This window comes from Bubalus bubalis, chromosome 16 (genome assembly GCF_019923935.1).
Source record: "Bubalus bubalis isolate 160015118507 breed Murrah chromosome 16, NDDB_SH_1, whole genome shotgun sequence".
NCBI lineage: Eukaryota > Metazoa > Chordata > Mammalia > Artiodactyla > Bovidae > Bubalus > Bubalus bubalis.
In genome coordinates, this window is record NC_059172.1 from 68,564,678 (window position 1) to 68,586,589 (window position 21,912).

A 21,912-nucleotide genomic window follows, 5' to 3' on the forward strand; every position below is an offset into this window, starting at 1 on the left:
GCTCTAGTAATTTTCTGATACTATCTTTAGGATTTTCTATGTACAGTATCATGTCATCTGTAAACAGTGAGTGCTTAAATTCTTCTTTTCCAATCTGGATTCATTTTATTTCTTTTTCTTCTCTGATTGCTGTAGCTAGGACTTCCAGAATTATGTTGAATAATAGTAGTGAAAGTGGACACTCTTGTCTTGTTCCTGATCTTTGACTAGGGAATGCTTTCAGTTTTTCACCATTGAGAATAATGTTTGCTGTAGGCTTATCTTACATGGCCTTTACCAAGTTGAGGTAGGTTCCTTCTATGCCCATTAGTTGTAGAGGTTTATTCATAAATACACAGAAGAACTATACAAAAAAGATCTTCACGACCAAGATAATCACGATGGTGTGATCACTGACCTAGAGCCAGACATCCTGGAATGTGAAGTCAAGTGGGCCTTAGAAAGCATCACTACGAACAAAGCTAGTGGAGGTGATGGAATTCCAGTTGAGCTATTTCAAATCCTGAAAGATGATGCTGTGAAAGTGCTGCACTCAATATGTCAGCAAATGTGGAAAACTCAGCAGTGGCCACAGGACTGGAAAAGGTCAGTTTTTATTCCAATCCCAAAGAAAGGCAATGCCAAAGAATGTTCAAACTACCACACAATTGCACTCATCTCACATGCTAGTAAAGTAATGCTCAAGATTCTCCAAGCCAGGCTTCAGCAATATGTGAACCGTGAACTTCCAGTTGTTCAAGCTGGTTTTAGAAAAGGCAGAGGAACCAGAGATCAAATTGCCAACATCTGCTGGATCATGGAAAAAGCAAGAGAGTTCCAGAAAAACATCTATTTCTGCTTTATTGACTATGCCAAAGCCTTTGACTGTGTGGATCACAATAAACTGTGGAAAATTCTGAAAGAGATGGGACTACCAGACCACCTGACCTGCCTCTTCAGAAACCTGTATACAGGTCAGGAAGCAACAGTTAGAACTGGACATGGAACAACAGACTGGTTCCAAATAGAAAAAGGAGTACGTCAAGGCTGTATTGTCCCCCTGCTTATTTAACTTATATGCAGAGTACATCATGAGAAACGCTGGGCTGGAAGAAGCACAAGCTGGAATCAAGATTGCCAGGAGAAATATCAATAACCTCCGATATGCATATAACACCACCCTTATGGCAGAAAGTGAAGAGGAACTAAAAACTCTTTTGATGAAGGTGAAAGAGGAGAGTGAAAAAGTTGGCTTAAAGCTCAACATTCAGAAAACGAAGATCATGGCATCTGGTCCCATCACTTCATGGGAAATAGATGGGGAAACAGTGGAAACAGTGTCAGACTTTATTTTGGGGGGCTCCAATATCACTGCAGATGGTGACTGCAGCCATGAAATTAAAAGATGCTTACTCCTTGGAAGGAAAGTTTTGACCAACCTAGATAGCATATTGAAAAGCAGAGACATTACTTTGCCAACAAAGGTCTATCTAGTCAAGGCTATGGTTTTTCCAGTGGTCGTGTATGGATGTGAGAGTTGGATTGTGAGGAAAGCTGAGCGCTGAAGAATTGATGCTTTTGAACTGTGGTGTTGGAGAAGACTCTTGTGAGTCCCTTGGACTGCAAGGAGATCCAACCAGTCCATTCTGAAGGAGATCAGCCCTGGGATTTCTTTGGAAGGAATGATACTAAAGCTGAGACTCCAGTACTTTGGCCACCTCATGCAAAGAGTTGACTCATTGGAAAAGACTCTGATGCTGGGAGGGTTTGGGGCAGGAGGAGAAGGGGATGACGGAGGATGAGATGGCTGGATGACATCACTGACTCAATGGACATGAGCCTGAGTGAACTCCGGGAGTTGGTGATGGACAGGGAGGCCTGGCATACTGCGATATTCATGGGGTCGTGAAGAGTCAGACACGACTGAGCAACTGAACTGAACTGAATATATATATATTTATCTTTCTGACTTGCTTCACTTAGTATGATAAACCTCTAGGTTCATTCATGTTGCCACAAATGGCATTATTTCATTTTTATGGCCGAGTAATATTCTGTTGTGTGTGTGTGTATATATATGTATATACACACAAACATTAATATGAGAGATTGTTGGATCATATAGTGGTTCTATTTTTATTTAAGTAACCGCTATATTCTTCTTGAAAGTGGCTATGCCAATTTACACTCCCAACAATAGTGGAGGAGAGTTCCCTTTCCTCCACACTCTAGCCTTTATTGTTCATAGACTTTTAATGATGGCCATTCTGACTGGTGTGAGGTGATACCTCATTATAGTTTTGATTTGTATTTCTCTGATTATTAGTGATGTTGACCATCTTTTCTTGTGCTTTTTGTCTATATGTATGGAAATGTCTACTTAGATTTTCTGCCCAATTTTTTTATTCAGTTTGTTTTTTTGATATTGAGCTGCCTGAGACGTTTGTATATTTTTGAGATATACAAAATATCTTGTCAGGATTTTTTTTTGGAAATATACAAAATACCTTGTTGGTTGCTTCATTTGCAAATATTTTTCTCCCATTCTCTGAGTTGTCTTCTTATTTTGTTTATGGTTTCCTTTGTGTCCAAAAACTATTAAGTTTAATTAGCCCATTTGTTTATTTTTGTTTGTTTGTTTGTTTTCATTATTCTTGGTGGTGGATACAAAAAGATATGGCTGCAATTTATATCAAAGAGTGTTTTGCCTGTTTTTGTATGTGTGTGTGTAAGAGTTTTATAGTATCTGGTTTTACATTTAGGTCTTTAATCCATTTTGAGTTTATTTAATTGTAGTAGTCTGACACGACTGAGCAACTTCACTTTCACTTTGCACTTTCATGCATTGGAGAAGGAAATGGCAACCCACTCTAGTGTTCTTGCCTGGAGAATCCCAGGGACGGGGGAGCCTGGTGGGCTGCTGTCTATGGGGTCGCACAGAGTCGGACACGACTGAAGCAACTTAGTAGCAGCAGCAGCAGCAGCAGTCTCTTAGGATCCTTTGGATTTCTGTGGTATCAGTTGTAATATTTTTCCCATTTCTGATTTTATTGTTTTGAGTCCTTTCTCCTTTTTTCCTTGATACATCTGGCAAAAGGTTTATCAATTTTGTTTATCTTCTCAAAGAACCAGCTTTTAGTTTCATTTTTTTTCTCTTTCTTCATCTATTTCATTTATTCCTGTTCTCATCTGTATGATTTTTTTTCCTTCCACTAACTTTGGGTTTTGTTTGTTCTTCTTTCTCTAATTGCTTTAAGTGTAAGGTTAGGTTTATTTGAGATTTTTCTCTTTCTTGAAGTAGGATTGTATTGCTGTAAACTTCCCTTTTAGAACTGCTTTTGCTGCCACCTATAGGTTTTGGATCTTTGTACTTTGTCTAGTTGCAGTGAGCAGGGGCTACTGTTCATTGCAATGCACGGGCTTCTCATTGTGGTGGCTTATCTGGTTGCAGAGCACAGGCGCAAGGGCTTCAGTAGCTGTGGTACATAGTCTTAGTTGCTTTGCAGCATGTAGGATCTTCCCAGACTAGGGATCGAACCCATGTCCCCTGCATTGGCAGGCAGATTCTTAACCACTGACCACTAGGGAAGTGCCTATTGGATGTTTCTTGTATCTTCTCAGTTTGTGCCTCCATTCTTTTTCAAGATCTTGGATCATTTTTACTATCATTACTCTGGACTCTTTTTTGGGTAGATTGCCTTTTTCTTCACTTGTTTTTCTCGGTTTTCATCTTGTCCCTTCATCTGGAACATATTTCTCTGCCATCTCACTTTGTCTCACTTTTGTCAACTAGAAAAACATGCACAATGTGAGAATGCAAGTTAGGTTTTATTTGGGGCAAAATGAAGACTGCAGCTCCAGAAACGGTATCTCAGATTGCCGGGAGCTGGCATATTGCATATTGAGTGCATATTGCATATTGAGTGCAGCACTTTCCACAGCATCATCTTTCAGGATCTGGAATAGCTCAACTGGAATTCTATCACTGCCGGGAGCCAGCGTGAGGAACTCCGCCCATGACAAAGGTCATGAGGAAGGAGGCTCGGCATACGCAAAGGTGGGATCGAGCCTCAGGAGTCCCCCTGGAAATTCTCGAGCATCTACCCCCCAAACCAGAGTCTGCCTACTTTCTGCTTTGTGCTTTCACCTACACCTCTGGCTTTACGGGGGGCTGTCCCCCACTACCTCTCTCTGAAAAAAGAGTTAGCTTACAGCTCCAGTTAATAATTCCTGGGTGTGACAGTGTTTCAACCTAAAAACTCCTTTGGAAATCCTCTAGCCTGCCTGAATAGGTTTTTCCAGCCACATGTGATTGTTCAGAGCCTCCCAACTGTGAGAGGCAGGAGATGTTCTAAACTGCCTAAACACAGATTCCTTTGAGTAGTTAAAAGATTGATTAGAAATTGTATTGGTGAAGGGTTTTTCACTTGTTGGGCCAATGTTTGCTGCTAAGTCTCCATACTCCTTACCTACTGTGTCCTTGGCAGTGTATTGATTGATATAATGGGTGTATAGAAATGTAAAATGCAGCTTTGTCCAATGCTTTTTTGGAGGCTGGTGCCTGACTTTGGAATAATCACCTTTAGAGAAAAATAAGTTTCTTAAAATGTTAACAGGCCTCTGGGCCAGAAGATGATGTCAATCACCTGAACTTTTGCATATGATAAGTTTGAAAGCCTGGCTTAGATTAGAACCAGGAACTGCTGTCCTTGCATGACTCCACCCCTTCCCCCATTATCCTCTATGCATAACTTAAGGTATAAAAACTACTTTGGAAAATAAAGTGCAGGCCTTGTTCACTGAAACTTGGTCTCCCCATGTCGCTCTCTCTCCCAAATTCTGGCTGAGTCTCCATCTGGAGCGTGGAACCCGCCATGCTTGCTAATTATGCCTGGGCTTCTAAGATCTGACCGGGGAGGCCTCAGTGTCTCCTCTCCTTCGGGAGAATGGAAGGACGCCTGCGGCCTACGTAAGTGGTGCAAACTTCTTGTCTTGAAGTTTTATTGGTCTCCCGCGTAAACCAAGCTACTCAGCCTCTTTTCTCCACTGAATTTTCCTACTGAGCTATCCTCATTCTATTACTCTTTGTATCCTTAATTAACGTGTAATTAAGCAGTTGTTTCCTGACCCTCACCTATGCCGTCTCTCCTTCGAATACCCTGGATCAGCCGGGGCTGGACCCCAGCATCAGATAGCTGAGAAACTGCCCCAAATTGGTAGTGAGAGAAGCTCAATAGGGCTGCCCTGGTGGCTTAGACGGTAAAGCGTCTGCCTGCAATGCAGGCAACCCGGGTTCAATTCCTGGGTCAGGAAAATAGCTCAATATATATAATTTTGGTGAAAGGGGAGTTCAGTGCAATCCAGTGCTTACCTTACAAAAGATTTTCTGCTAGGCATGAGGAGGTGATGTCGCCATGAAGGGATTTAGTGCTTTTCTAGATCTGAGGAGATACGGATCATGAAACCAGTTCTGAAAATATCTATCTAAAGACTTGTTTCACCAGCTTCCTTGGAGCACAGAGTGCCTCACTCTCCACCCTGAATTCCCTTCAGGGCGTGAAAGTAAACAGCTGTAGCAACAGAGTATTCAGTCTCTCCAGAGGCAGATGACAAATGCCCTTTGCAAGTGCCAATAGAGGACCCCCTCATGGTAATAAATTTGACCATACTTTGGGAGGCATTTCATGACCATTCCATTCCACATTGCTAGGAAGACTCATTCCTAGTTCTGGAGAAGGCTACTCAGCATGCTATTACTGGATTTAGGTCTTAATAGTCAAAGATCTCTAGACACTTGTCTTCTAGTTATGGTCCAGTTATGTCTTTTTCCACTCCTTGCTGCAGGTTGTGAGGCATCTCATCTTTGTCAAAAGATTGATTACTGAGATAAGCCTCAGAAAAAAGCTTAGAATATCCTTTAATAATTCAATTAAATTTTATATTCAGTTCAGTTCAGTCGCTCAGTCATGTACGACTCTTTGCGACCCCATGACTCTCAGCACGCCAGGCCTCCCTGTCCATCACCAACTCCCGGAGTTCACTCACACTAATGTCCTTCGAGTTGGTGATGCCATCCAGCCATCTCAGCCTCTGTCATCCCCTTCTCCTCCTGCCCCCAATCCCTCCCAGCATCAGAGACTTTTCCAATGAGTCAGCTCTTCGCATGAGGTGGCCAAAGTGTTGGAGTTTCAGCTTCAGCATCAGTCCTTCCAATGAACACCCAGGACTGATCTCCTTTAGAATGGACTGGTTGGATCTCCTTGATCCAAGGGACTCTCAAGAGTCTTCTCTAACACCACAGTTCAGAAGCATCAATTCTTTGGCACTCAGCTTTCTTCACAGTCCAACTCTCACATCCATACATGACTACTGGAAAAACCATAGCCTTGACTAGATGGACCTTTGTTGGCAAAGTAATATCTGTGCTTTTGAATATGCTGTCTAGGTTGGTCATAACTTTTCTTCCAAGGAGTAAGAGTCTTTTAATTTCATGGCTGCAGTCCCCATCTGCAGTGATTTTGGAGCCCCCAAAAATAAAGTCTGACACTGTTTCCACTGTTTCCCCATCTATTTCCCATGAAGTGATGGGACCAGATGCCATGATCTTAGTTTTTTGAATGTTGAGCTTTAAAACAACATTTTCACTCTCCTCTTTCACTTTCATCAAGGGGCTTTTTAGTTCCTCTTCACTTTCTGCCATAAGAGTGGTGTCACCTGCCTATCTGAGGTTATTGTTATTTCTCCCAGCAATTTTGATTCCAGCTTGTGCTTCTTCCAGCCCAGGGTTTCTCATGATGTACTCTGCATAGAAGTTAAATAAGCAAGGTGACAATATATATTAGTATAGCATAACAACAAACAACTATCTAGGAAATGAGTCTTAGTAGATACAGACCTCAGTTGACAAACTGGGATTTAACATTCATCAAAATATCTTTTTCTCCCTAAAATTAACCTCGATTTTTACCAAATATAGCTAAATTAAGACAAGTCTGTTTGCAAACTAAGCCTGGTTTCAATAAAACTGGCCTGGTGGTTTATATAACCATAACTATCATATATATATATATATATATATATATATATATATATGTGTGTGTGTATATATATATATATTTTTTTTTGCTTCACTGAAACTTTTACAAAGAGTCTCAGACTGAACTTAAAACTCTCAGGGCTAGGAAAGTCACACCAAGGGCTTATCACAGATTTTACCCAACAGATCTAGGTGAATTCTTCCCTTCTCCTGATCTTCAGAATTCCAAGATTTCTTTATATGGACCGGTTACTGAGATAGTTTTTCTAATTTATCTGAAAAAGCTACTGGAAACTTAAGAGTTTCCAATCTCTGGAGGGATAAGGTAGAGAGAAAAGGTAAAAATGTTTCAATTTTGCTTTCTTGTTGTTGTCTTTCAGTTCAGTTGCTCCTTCATGTCCAACTCTTTGCAGTCCCATGGACTTATAACATGCCAGCCTTCCCTGACTTTCACTATCTTCCAGAGAATGCTCAGACTCTAGTACAGTGAGTCAGTGATGCCATCCAACCATCTCATCCTCTGTCACCCACTTTTCCTCCTGTCCTCAATCTTTCCCAGCAATAGGGTCTTTTCCAGTGAGTTGGCTCTTCTCATCAGGTGGCCAGAGTATTGGGGCTTCAGCTTCAGCAGCACTTCTTCTAATGACTATTTAGAGCTGATTTCCTTTAGGATTGTCTGGTTTGATCCCCTTACTGTCCATGGAAACCTCAAGAGTCTTCTCTAGCACCACAGTTCCAAAGCATTAATTCTTTGGCTCTCAGCCTTCTTTATGGTCCAGCTTCTCACATCGAAATATCACTACTGGACAAAGCATAGCTTTGACTATACAGACTTTTGTCAATGAAGTGATGCCTCTCCTTTTTAATAGGCTGTCTAGTTTGTCATAGCTTTTCTTCCAAGGAGCAAGCATCTTTTAATTTCATAGCTTCAGTCAACATCTGCAGTGATTTGGAGCCCAAGAAAATAAAGTCTGTCACTGTTTCCACTGTTTTCCCATCATTTGCCATGAGGTGATAGGACTGGAGTCATCATCTTCATTTTTTAAATGTTGAGTTTTAAGCCAGCTTTTTCACTCTCCTTTTTTGCCTTCATCAAGAGATTCTTTAGTTCCTCTTTGCTTTCTGCCATTAGGGTGATGTCATCTTCATATCTGAGGTTATTGGTATTTCTCCTGGCAGTCTTGATTCCATCCTGAGCTTCATTCAGGCATGCATTTTGCATGATGTACTCTGCATATAAGTTAAGTGAACGGGGTGACAAGGTACAGCCTTGACATACTCCTTTCCCAATATTGAACCAGTTCATTGTTCCATGTCCAGTTCTACCTGTTGTTTCTTGACCTGCACACCAATTTATCAGAAGGCAGGTAAGGTGGTCTGATATTCCCATCTCTTTAAGAATTTTCCACTCTGTGTTTTGATCCACACAGTCAATGGCTTTAGTGTACTCAGTAATGCAGAAGTAAATGTTGTTCTGTAATTCTTTTGTTTTATCTGTGATCCAGCAGATGTTGGCAATTTGATCTCCGGTTCTTCTGCTTTTTCTAAGTCCAGCTTGTACATCTGGAAGTTCTTGGTTCATGTACTGTTGAAGCCTAGCTGGAAGAATTTTTAGCATAATCATGCTAGCATGTGAAATGGGTGCAATTGTGTGATAGTTTGAACATGATTTGGCATTGCCCTTCTTTGGGATTGGAATGAAAACTGACATTTTCCAGTCCTGTGGTCACTGCTGAGTTTTCCAAATTTGTTGGCATATTGAATACAGCACTTTAGCAGTATCATCTTTTAGGATTTGAAATAGCTCAACTGGAATTCCATCACCTCCACTAGCTTTGTTCATAGTCATGCTTCCTAGGGCCCACTTGACTTCACATTCTAGGATGTCTGGCTCAAGGTGAGTGATCACACCATCATGGTTATCTGGGACATTAAGACCTTTTTTGTACAGTTCTTCTGTGTATTCTTGTCACCTCTTCTTAATCTTTTCTGCTTCTGTTTGGTCTATACCATTTCTGTCCTTTATGTGACCATCTTTTCAGATGGGCAGTCGTCTCTTGTATTGTTAGAAGAGGGTATTTGCTATGACCAATACATACTTTTGGCAAAACTTTGTTAGCCTTTGCCTGGCTTCATTTTGTACTCCAAGGCCAAACTTGTCTCTTACTCCAGGTATCTTTTGACTTACTCCTTTTACATTCCAGTACCCTGTGATGAAAGAGGCATCTTTTTTTGGTATTAGTTCCAGAAGGTCTTATAGGTCCTCATAGAAGTGTTCAACTTAAGGTTCTTTGGCATTAAGGTTGGGGCATGGACTTGGATTACTGTGGTAGAATGGTTTGCTTTGGAAATGAATGGAGAACCTTCTGTCATTTTTGAGATTGTACCCAAGTACTGCATTTTGGACTCTTATTGACTATGAGGGCTACTGCATTTCCTCTAAGGGATTCTTGCTTACATGAAGAGATATAATGGTCATCTGAATTAGATTTGCCCATTCATGTCCATTTTAGTTCACTGATTCCTAAAATGGTGGTCATCTCTTTTTGACCACTTCCAATTTACCTTGATTCGTGGACCTAACATTCCAGGTTCCTATGCAATATTGTTTATAGCATTGGACTTTACTTTCACTACCAGTCACATCCGCAACTAGGTGTTATTTTGGTTTTGACTCAGCTTCCCCATTCCTTCTGGAACTATTTGTCCACTGTTCTCCAGTAGGATATTGGACACTTACTGACCTGGGTGGTTCATCTTTCAGTGTCATATCTTTTTGTCTTTCCATACTGTGCATGGAGTTCTCAAGGCAGGAATGCCAAAGTGATTTGCCATTCTTCTCCAGTAGACCATGTTTTGTCAGAACTTTACACCATGACCCATTTGTCTTGCTTGGGTGGCCCTTCAAGGCTTGGCTCATAGTTTCGTTAAGTTACACAAAGTTGTGGTCCATGTGATCATTTTGGTTAGTTTTCTGTGATTGTGGTTTTCATTCTGTCTGCTTTCTGATGGATGAGGATAAGAGGTTTGTGCAAGCTTCCTGATGGGAGGGACTGGCTGTGAGTAAAACTGGATCTTGCTCTAGTGGGCAAAGCCATGCTCAGTAAATCTTTAATCCAGTTTTCTACTGATGGGTGGAGTTGTGTTCCCTTCCTATAGTTTGGCCTCAGGCCAAATTACAGGAGGGATAATGGTGACCTCCTCCAAAAGGATTTATGCCATCGGGTGCCATGCCCTTAGAATTGCTGCTGTCAATGCCCTGACTTGGCAGCAGGCCACTGTCGACCCAGTGCCTCTGCTAGGGACTCCCAAACACTGACAGGCAAGTCTGGGTCAGTCTCTTATGTGGTCACTGCTCCTTTCTCCTTGGCCCCACTGTACACAATATTTTGTTTGTGCCCTCCAAGAGTCTCTGTTTCCCCAGTCCTGTGGACATTTTGTAATGAAATCCCGCTCACCTTCAAAGTCAAATTCACTGGGATTTTCAGTCCCTTTGTTGGATCTCCAGGTTGGTAGGTCTGTTGTGGGGCCTAGAACTTTCGCAGTAGTGCCAGAACTTCTTTGGTATAATTGTTCTCCAATTTGGGATTGCCCACCCTGTGGCTCTGTGGTGGGGCTAATGGCAACCTCGTCCAGGAGGACTGATGCCACATGCCACACCTCCTAGGACTGCTGCTGCTAGAGTCCCTGTCCCCATGCCAGGCAACTGCTAACCCAGGCCTCCACAGGAGCCCCTCAAACACTCACAGGCAGGTCTGGCTCAGTCTCTTGTTGGGGGTCACTGCTCCTTTCCCCGGTTCCTGTGTACACGAGTTTTTGTTTGTGCTTTCCAAGCTTCTCTGGTGGGTATGAGGTTTGATTTTGAATGCGATTGTGCCCCTCCTGCCATCTTGTTGCAGCTTCTCCTTTGCCTTTGGACGTAGGGTATCTTTTTTTGGTGGGTTGCAACATTCTCCTATCAATGATTGTTCAGCAGGTAGTCGTAATTTTGGTGTTCTCGCAGAAGATGAGCGCATACCCTTCTACTTGGCCATCTTTGTGTAATGGAAATATCTCAACCTGAACTATGTTGCCTCTGCGTGCACCTGGAGGCAAGGCCTCCAGTTGTAAAAGTATAATTTACCAAATTACTCTAAGTCATAATTAGTTTGAGGGGAAGGTTTTCCTTATACCTGGAAAACACAGTGCAAACCAGTAGTTTCTCAGATATAAACCATAAAAGTTATAAGCATATTCACCCGTTCCTTCTGTCCTTTTGTTAACCTTTGGGAAGCCATCAGATTTCCCATTAGAATCCTTTAATTTCTTACCTGGTTCAGCATTATGGTTTGAAAGTCAGAAACGTGTATTTATCCAAAAGTCCTTTCTATAAATCTTCTTGAGGAGGAAGCATTTTTGCAAAAACATCAAAATAAAACCTTAACTGTCTATAATGGCAAAAGACTTTGAAGGCACATTTAAATTCTGATTACGATGCAATTGACAAAGAAACTTGGTTATGGCCATGACAACACTTTACTATTATAACTAGAATTATGACTGATAACATATTAACCAGGACATATCAGAATTTTAGGCACTCCATATAATTTCTAGGATAGCTGTATTAGTAACATTTACCATAGTATATAATCTGAGGCGATTTATTACTCACTCAACAGTACTTTCCATGCAATTCAGCATACCAAATGAACCTAATTAAATATCTCTCTTTGGGATGTTTCAGGGGTCCTCTGAAGCATCCCAAAGTTAGCCAGAAATCAAAAGAACTTTAATTAAAATTTGATATTTGGGAAACTTGTCAAAAAGTTTAAAATCACTTGATTAGATAAGATCAGTCACTGTGAGACCATATTTATTCCTTAACAAAAGTTACCAGAGATCTCAAAAGCAAATACAAATCATTTAAAGGCAAAGAAACTCATATCATCTGTTATCAATGTATATTTGATCATATGATTTGAAAATCATATGATCAAAAATGTCATTCCAAGTAAAGTTTTCTCTGAACAGAAAGAAAAAGCCAAATCTAAGTCTTAGCTTAGTCTCAACAAGGTTCATTTATTTACCCAACTAAATTCAGTTCAGTCTTAGGAAATCCTGATTATGTGTAACTCTTTTCAGTATTCTTTTATTTCTCACACTTTCTTTTACTGAAAACACATAGCTTAGTTTCCTTACAGTTTTTTCCACATTGAGTTACTTGCCTTGTCAACAGATTTGTAACAGATAAGGTTTTATTTGACCACTAGTAAACCTAGGTACAACAGGAATATTATACTTAACATTGGTAACTTTAGACATACCTATATTAATCAAACCAACAAGCTTAAGCCACCTTCAGTAACAGATATCAATTCAGTACTGAATATCTCCCAGGTCACAAGTCCTAAAATTTATCTTGGCCAGTTTTTTATATATTTAGATTTAATTTTTAAGTACTTACTTTCAAGTCAGTTCAAAATTCCTTTACCTGTTAATTTTTACATAAAGACTGAACCAGAAATCTCAGTGTTTTTTGGTTTTTTTTCGCTTGAGTTCAAAAGGCTTTTTCCCTACCACTGCCCCCACCCCTCTTTTTTTTTTCCTGACGGCTTGGGCACAGGAGAGAGAAATACCAATTGCTTTCATGGAAGCATAGTTGAAGGTCTCACAGTCTTCTAAAATTACCCTGGGTGTTTGGGGGGACTACAAGATGGAACAAAGCTTACCCATAACAAGGCTAGTCCAAAACAGAAAATCCCAGTGAACTTTCCACCACAGGCAGAACCTGAGGCAATAGGGAAGGATTCCCTGGTGTGGTCACACGTGAGCCCTGTCCTGTTATTTACCAAAGTCAATGTAAGTACCAACACATGTCAACAAACAAACATTAATACCAAGTATTAATTTGATCCTTAGTATTTCCCAGTTCACATAAACCTGAAATCCATTTAGCTTAATTTCTCTTGGACTTAGCATTGTTTGATTTTTAAGTGCCTACTTTTCTTTAAACCAATTAAATAGAGTTCATTTACAAATTAACTTCAGCAACAATATCCAAATACAAAGACATATACTGAGATATACATATATCCAAATAGACACAACAAGAGATCTCATAACTTTGTTTTCCAAACTTAGGCATGAATCACATATCACAATATAAAACTCACTAGTTTATATGTAACAGTTGGAATAAGGACTTTTCCATTTTTTTTGTTTGTTTGTTTTTCTCAGTTTCAAGAATTAGTAATGATCTAGACAAGTGTCCCTGAGAGCCATGGTCTCAAGGCAAAGGGAAAGAAAAGCATCTTTTCCTAGTAGGAAAATTTCAAAAAAGTTTTAGCCAATTTTCTCTGGAGTCTAAAGACCATTATGGCCACACTATCAAAAATTCTCTTTAGATTTCTATGGTCATAGTTTCATAGCCTAAATTTAGACTAGATAGTGCTCAAATCAGCCCTGATAACAAGGGCAACTGGTCCCAGTGGGGCCTGCCCTTCTGGGGAGGTGAGAGGTCTTAGTTCGACCAGCCCCAGGCTCTTGATTTGGAGAAGGCAATGGCAACCCACTCCAGTACTCTTGCCTGGAAAATCCCATAGACGGAGGAGCCTGGTGGGGTTGCGAAGAGTCAGACACGACTGAGCGACTTCACTTTCACTTTTCCCTTTCATGCACTGGAGAAGGAAATGGCAACCCACCCCAGTGTTCTTGCCTGGAGAATCCCAGGGACGGTGGAGCCTGGTGGGCTGCTGTCTGTGGGGTCACACAGAGTTGGACATGACTGAAGCGACTTAGCAGAAATAACAGCAGGCTGTTGATTATAGAGTAAGAGTCCTGAATGTAAGGGAACTTCAGTCCATTTACCCATCGTAGAGATCTAATATTTTTAGGCCATTTTTCTTTGTCATTGGATAAGAGCTATAGAACAAGTCATTTAAAATTTTTCCCAAGGGGTTCCCAGGTTGGTTGTGGAACCTTAGAGGAAGCATTTCCCATTTCAGCTCAAGCAGTTCATACTGGATGTCTGCGTGCTCAAACCAATCTTTGTGTTCAAACCAAAGTAACTAAAGCAAACCAGAGCCTCACCAACTGGAAGTCACATTCCAAATAAAACAAATGGCAAAGAGATGCCTAGAAATCAAAAGCCAAATGGAATAAACAGCAATGTAATACCCCAAAATGAAAGCCGAAAGGCAAAAAAAATGCCCCAAGAGGATCCCAAAGAGACACCCATAAGAAAAGCCAATTGTGACTTCTCAGTCCTACTAGATCTATGACCTAGCAGTCAGTGCTAGCAGCCTTTTTTAGTTCTGATATAGTTTAAAGCAATTTCTTGTTGGTTTCCTGTGAAGTTCCTCTATTATTTCCTTTTCTAGAACCTTCTGATACTAAAGTAAGCTTTCTATTCAGTGTGTTTGATTTTATGGACTGGCTTTTTCTAACTATGCATGCAAAATATCAATTTTGGAATAGCAAAAGAACCTCAACTTTTTAGGTTGATGTCCTTCAGTATAATTTCCTCAATTAAGTAGTCACTTGCAAGTATAAGTTTTGTGTGTACATAACCCTGGCTGAAGTGTTAGAAGCTACTTTCTGATGCTTCTTCTTTCTAGGAGGCTCTATTTCCCATTTTAAGTTGAATGTGTTGTGGATAAAATTCACTCTTCACTTTTATCCCAACAAATTCTATTAAGGCACCTGAATTGAGGAAGAGACTTATGTCAGCCTCTTACCTAACTCAGCACAGACCACTCAGTCTGCTACAACTGAACAACCTCAGTATCTTTCAACTGACCCTTCCCCAACCAGTACTTTTCCACTGGTGGGTTTTCCCTGGTGTCTTTCAACCATCCCTCCCCCACCAAAATTTTTCAACTGGAGGGGTATTTCTTGGTATCTTACAACTGAGCCCCCTTAGCGTCTAAGACCATGAGTGGATATGTCTGAGTAGAGTTCAGCTGGCCTCCTCCCCCCAGTATCTTTCAACTGGGAGGGGCAGGTAAGCTGCTCAACTGCCAAATAAAATTCAGTATCATTAACCAATACTGGAGATCAAAGAACCAGCGAAATTCATTTGGACTCCTTGAGGAAGCAGATGGGCACAAGGGGCTGCTACCAAAGCTCTGGTTCCTTATAGGGTGCAGGTGAAGGAGGGAAGTCCATCTGGGTTGCTTCACTGGTTGCCATAAGGGTTGACTAAAATACGATGCACAACATGAGAGGGCAAGTTAGGTTTTGTTGGGTGCAAAATGAGGACTGCAGCTCCAGAGACAGCAGCTCAGCTAGCTCTGAGAAACTGTTCCAGAATGGTAGTGGGGGAAGGTCAATGTATATGATTTTGGTGAAGGGAGAGTTCAGTGCAATCAAGTGCTTATTTTACAAATGGTTTTCAGCTAGTTATGAGGACCTGATGCCAGCGGATGTTCAAATTACTGTAGTATTGTACTCATTCCACATGCTAGCTAGATTATGCTCAAAATCCTTCAAGCTAGGCTTCAGTAGTAGGTGAACTAAGAAATTCCAGATGTACAAGCTGGATTTAGAAAAGGCAGAGGAACTAGAGATCAAATTGCCAACTTCTGCTGGATCATAGAAAAAGCAAGAGAATTCCAAAAAAACATCTGCTTCAATGACTATGCTAAAGCCTTTGTGTGGATCACAGCAAACTGTGGAATATTCTTGAAGAGATGGGAATACCAGACCACCTTACCTGCCTCCTGATCAACTTGTATGCAGGACAAGAAGCAACAGTTAGAACTGGACATGAAACAATGGACTGGTTTAAAATTGGGAAAGGAGTATGTCAAGGCTGTATATTGTCACCCTGCTTATTTAACTTATATACAGAGTACATCATATGAAATGCTGAGCTGGATGATTCACAAGCTGAAATCAGGATTGCTGGGAGAAATATCAATAATCTCAGATATGCAGATGGCACCACCTTCATGGCAGAAATCAAAGAGGAACTAAAGAACCCCTTGATGAAGGTGAAAGAGGAGAGTGAAAAAGCTGGCTTAAAACTCAACATTCAAAAAACAAAGATCATGGCATCTGACTCCATCACTTCATGGCAAATAGGTGGGGGAAAAGTGGAAACAGTGTCAGATTTCATTTTCTTGGACTCCAAATTCACTGTGGACAGTGACTGCACCCACGAAATTAAAAGACACTTGCTCTTTGGAAGAAAAGCTATGACAAACCTAGGAAGAAAAGCTATGACAAACCTAGGCAGTGTATTAGAAAGCAGAGACATTACTTTGCCAACAGAGGTCCGTATATTCAAAGTTATGGTTTTTCCAGTAGTCATGTATGGATGTGAGAGTTGGCCCATAAAGATGGTTGAGTGCCAAAGAATTGATGCTTTTAAACTGTGGTGGTGGAAAAGACTCTTCAGAGTCTCTTAGCCAGCAAGGAGATCAAACCAGTCAATCCTGAAGGGAATCAACATTGAATATTCATTGGAAGGACTGGTGCTGAAGCTGAAGCTCCAATTCTTTGGCCACCAGATGCAAAGAGCTAACTCATTGAAAAAGACCCTAATGCTGGAAAAGATTGAGGGCAGGAGAAGGAGGCAACAGAAGATCAGGTGGTTGGATGGCATCATCAACTCAATGGACATGAGTTTGAGCAAACTCAGGGAGATAGTGAAGGACAGGGATGCCTGGCATGCTGCAGTCCATGGGGTTGCAAAGAGTCAAAAACGACTTAAGTGACTGAACAACAACACCAACAATGTCACCATGTAGGGATTTAGTGCTTTCTAAAATGAGATGTAAGGATTGGGATTGTGAAATCATTTCCTGAAAACATCTAACTATCTAAAGACCTGTTCTACCAGTTTCTTTGGAGCACTGAGTGCCTCACTCTCCACCCTGAACTCCCTTTAGTTCAGTTCAGTCGCTCAGTAGTGTCCAACTCTTTGCGACTCCATGGACTGCAACACACCAGGCCTCCCTGTCCATCACCGACTCCCAGAATCCACTCAAACTCATGTCCATTGAGTCAGTGATGCCATCCAACCATCTCATTCTCTGTCGTCCCCTTCTCCTCTCGCCTTCAATCTTTCCCAGCATCAGGGTCTTTTCAAATGAGTCAGCTCTCCGCATCAGGTGGCCAAAGTATTGGAGTTTCAGCTTCAACATCAGTCCTTCCAATGAACACCCAGGACTGATCTCCTTTAGGATGGATTGGTTCGATCTCCTTGCAGTCCAAGGGACTCTCAAGAGTCTTGTCCAACACCGTACGTAGTTCAAAAGCATCAATTCTTCGGCACTCAGCTTTCTTTATAGTCCAACTCTCACATCCATACATGACTACTGGAAAAACCATAGCCTTGACTAAACGGACCTTTGTTGGCAAAGTAATATCTCTGCTTTTTAATATGCTATCTAGTTTGGTCATAACTTTCCTTCCAAGGAGTAAGCATCTTTTAATTTCATTTTTCAGGGTGTGTCAAACATTAGCATCTGCAGCAGCACAGGATTCAATCTCTGCAGAGGCAAATGCCCTCGGCAAGCTCCAATTTGCAGTTGACACTTTCTGTGTTTGCAATCTCTATTCTGTAGGCTGCAGCATTGTAGATTGTAGGCTGCAGGATTGTAGGTGGGTAAAGCTGGTCTAGAGGGTTATGTGAGTTTCCTGGTTAGAGAGACTGGTACCTGCCCGCTGGTGGGTGGAGCTGGGTCTTGTTCTGCTGGGCTGGGCTGTGTCAAAAGATGTGTTTAAGAGGTGGTTGTGGGCTCAAGAAAACTTTTGGCAACTTGTCTGTTGATGGGTGGGTTTGTGTTTCCTCCCTTTTGGTTATATGGCCTGAGGCATCCCAGCCCTGGAGCCAGAGGCTCTTGGGTGGGGCCAGGTCTTGGTGTCTCTAGGAGAGCTCACACCAGTGAGCTGGTACCTCTGCCACCAGGGTTTTTATCCCTGCAATGAGCCAGAGCCCTCCCTACCCCTACATACACATACTGCCCCTGCAGGATACCCTCCCAAGACAAACAGGTAGGTCTAGCATAGGCTCCTGTGAAGTCACCAAGTTCATGGGTCTTGGTGTACATGAAACCTTGTGTGCCCCCTCCATACTGGAGTTTCTGTTTCCCCTAGTCCTCTGAAATCCCTTCAATCAAACCCTGCTGGCCTTCAAAGCCAAATGCTCTGGGGCCTTCTCCTGATGCCAGGCTTGCAGACTGGGGAGCCTGACCTGGGGCTCAGAACTCTCAGTCCTGTGGGAGAAACTCTGTGATGTATTTTCCAGTTTGTGGGTTGCCCATTCAGTCGGAATGGAATTTGATTGTGTTGCAGATGCACTCTTCCTGCTGTCTCATTGTGGATTCTTCTTATCTTTGGATGTAGAATATCTTCTTTGTTGATTGTTGTTCAGCAGTTGGTGGTGATTTTCGTGTTTTCTTGAGAGTAGTCTGGTGTTTCTGTGAGAGGAGGTGAGCTCAAGTCCTTCTACTCTACCATCTTGTCACTCTCAAGAGTTAAGTACATTTATACAAAGAATGTGCTGTAACATATGGTAGATTTCATTAAAGACAGTTTCATTAGCCTGTTTACCTTTTTCCATACTTTGGATTATTTTCTTAGGATAAATTTTTCAAAGAATAAATATTGGGGTAAAAGTTGTGAACATTTTTATCTTTCTTAAAAGATGGTTTGTAAAATTGCTTTTTAAACTAGGTCCAGCCAATTTGTATTAATGAATATGTTATGAGAGGAAGTTACATCACAGTGCTATTACTGTAGTATACTTTGGTTTTGAAATATTTTTGATACTTTAATAGAAGAAAAGTGAAACTTGATTTAGTTCTGTTATTAAGTTGAATGCTTTTTCCTTTTTATCAGTATCTTTAGAATTGAATATTTAATATTACGTTGATGATTTTAAAATTTTGAAAAACCTGTATGCAGGTCAAGAAGCAACAGAACCAGACATGGAACAACAGACTGGTTCAAAACTGGGAAAGGAGTATGTCAAGGCTGTGTATTGTCACCCTGCTTATTTAATGTATATGCAGGGTACATCATGCGAAATCTTGGGCTGGATAAATCACAAGTTAGAATCAAGATTGCTGGGAGAAATGTCAACAACCTCAGATATGCAGATGATGCCACTCTAATGCTAGAAAATGAAGAGAAACTAAAGAGTCTCTTGTTCAGTCGCTAAGTCATGTCTGACTCTTTGAGATTCCCTGTCCTTCACTATCTACCTGAGTTTGCTCAAATTCATGTCCATTGAGTCAGTGATGCTATCCAACCATCTCATCCTCTGTCACCCTCTTCTCTTGCCCTTAATCTTTCCCAGCATTGGGATTCTTTTCCACTGGAAGGACCAATGCTGAAGCTCCAATATTTTTGCCACCTGATACAAAGTGCTGACTCATTGGAAAAGACCCTGATGCTGGAAAAGATTGAGGGCAGGTGGAGAAGGAGGCAACCGAAGATGAGATGGTGGGATGGCATCACTGACTCAATGGACATGAATTTGAGTAAATTCAAGGAGATAGTGAAGGACAAGGAAGCCTGGTGTGCTGCAGTCCATGGGGTCACAAAGAGTTAGTTAGACACAACTGAGTGGCTGAACAAGAACAACAAAGCAAAATTGAAACATTTACCTTTTCTCTCTACCTGATCCTTCCAGAGATTGGAAACTTTTAGGTTTCCAGTAGCTTAACAAATAAGTCAGAAAAACTGTCTTGCTAACTACATATCAAAATGAAGGACATAAAAGCGTGGTGTGCTATAGTCATGGGGTCACAGAGTCAGACATGACCTGGCCACTGAACAACAACAAGCCCAATTATATATCTTACACAGGTAACAAGAGCAGTTAATTGGGAATTGTGCCACTGTTGTTACTGAAGGACTCTTAGTACTTTTCCATCTTAAAATGTAATCAAAATGACATTACTATACTTTGCTTCTAGCTTGGTACCTTTATTATACCTCAGGTATTAATGCAGCTGTGGGCTGGAATACTGAAGCTATTGAATGTTAATTAGAACTTGAGCAAATTCATATTAAGTATGACTGACATGGCAGTGTGACTTGACTCAGAAAGAATTCTTTTGATGAGAAGATTCATATCTTTATTCTCAGATGAACTGAGGGAATACTGATCCTTCAGCATTAATCAAAACTTATCACATCAAAAATTCCAATGAGTAAATACAAACTTTATGTGGCTACCTCTGTTAGATGAAATCTACTTATATATATCTCCTCTCTATTGTAGAGATTGGGTTAAGAAGAAATATCTGGAGATAATCATTAGTGATTTAACTTTAACCCCAATTCCTTCCCTAGTTTATATGTGCATATTGCATGTGCATGCATACACTTTCTCTTTTTTTCTCTTTCTTGTCTTTCTCTGTTTCTGTCACTCCCTCTATATATGGTATCTTTAGAACAGCAAAGCTGTGTACAAAACAATAGCAAAACTAGAGAAAAGACAGGCAGTCCTAACCCATAGATACTTGCCACAGTACCAGACATATGCATAAGGCATGTTAGGCCTCACCTGCTTGGGGAGATTAAAGGATGCTGTTAGCTGCCTTCACTGTTTTCATTGCCATAGAATGGTTTGGTTATACTAAAAAATTTAATTCAATTGCATTTTACAAATTTCAAATGCAACACTGTATTCTTGTCAGTTCAGTTTAGTTCAGTCATTCAGCTGTGTCCAACTCTTTGCGATCCCGTGGACTGCAGCATGCCAGGCTTCCCTGTCCATCGCCAGTTCCCGGAGCTTGCTCAAATTCATGTCCATCAGTGATGCCATGTAACCATCTCATCCTCTGTTGTCCCCTTCTCCTTCTGCATTCAATCTTTCCCAGCATCAAGGTCTTTTGATGTGTCAGTTCTTCACATCAGGTGGCCATAGTATTGGATTTCTATGTCAGTATCACTCCTTCCAATGAATATTCAGGATAGATTTCTTTTAGGATTGACCAGTTTGATCTCCTTGCAGTCCAAGGGCTCTCAAGAATCTCCTTCAACACCACAGTTCAAAAGCATCAATTCTTCAGTGCTCAGCTTTCTTGAGATATACATATTTAGCAGAACAAGAATCAATGGCTTTAAAAAATGAAATAAATTATTTAACTTTATTTAGGGTGATTTTATTTTATGATGGTGCATGTAATACATCTTGAAAGTATAAAGCAGCAGGATAAAATAAGCCATCCTCATGACATCTGGGCCATTACTAAATAGTTTATATCCTAATAAGAGATACTTTGAACCTATTAATTGTAGCTCCCACAAACTACTAAATGTCTTTATTTATGTCATAATTTCCATTTTAAAATGTGTGGTATTGGACTTCCCTGGCAGTCAGTGGTTAATACTCCATGCTTCCACTGCAGGGGGTGCAGGTTTGATCCCTGGTCAGGGAACTAAGATCCACATGCCATGTGGCATGGCAAATAAAATAAGATAAAAAATAAAATATTACCAAAAAATTCAAGATTCTGAATGGTGATCAATTAGATGCCAGTTAGAATTTCTCGTTTCCACCAATGTTATTTTTATTCTAGTCATTTGTTTCCATTCACTAATTTGAATTCTGTCTGATATCTGTTAAAATAATAAATGCTCCCTTGTAAATTATATAAATGATTTTGTACTGGCTGTAAGAACTGATAATATCATAGTCTTAGACCCTTTCACAATGAATATGAAATCTGTCTAATAACTTTATGGCATTTAAACAAGATGTTTTGTAATTCTTTATCTCTTACAGATTGGCTGTGATCATAGCCAAAACCTTGTGGACATCTGTAGAGAGAGGGAATATCAGGCCTTTGTCTGTGATGCTTTGGCAGTACCAATTCGCAGTGGATCTTGTGACGCTTGCATTTCCATTGCTGTTATTCACCATTTTGCTACAGCAGTAAGTATTGTCCTTTTTG

General features: G+C 40.7%; 1 protein-coding gene across 2 annotated transcripts in view; it reads left to right on the forward strand.

The window, feature by feature from the left end:
• The window catches only part of ALKBH8 (alkB homolog 8, tRNA methyltransferase), a 120,300-nt gene that overhangs the window by 92,958 nt on the left and 5,430 nt on the right, over positions 1-21,912 (forward strand). For both annotated transcript variants that reach the window (XM_044929780.2, XM_006079173.4), the window contains one exon: positions 21,744-21,893. In XM_044929780.2, coding sequence (XP_044785715.1) covers positions 21,744-21,893 — 150 coding nt within the window. The remainder of the gene's footprint in view (positions 1-21,743; positions 21,894-21,912) is intronic.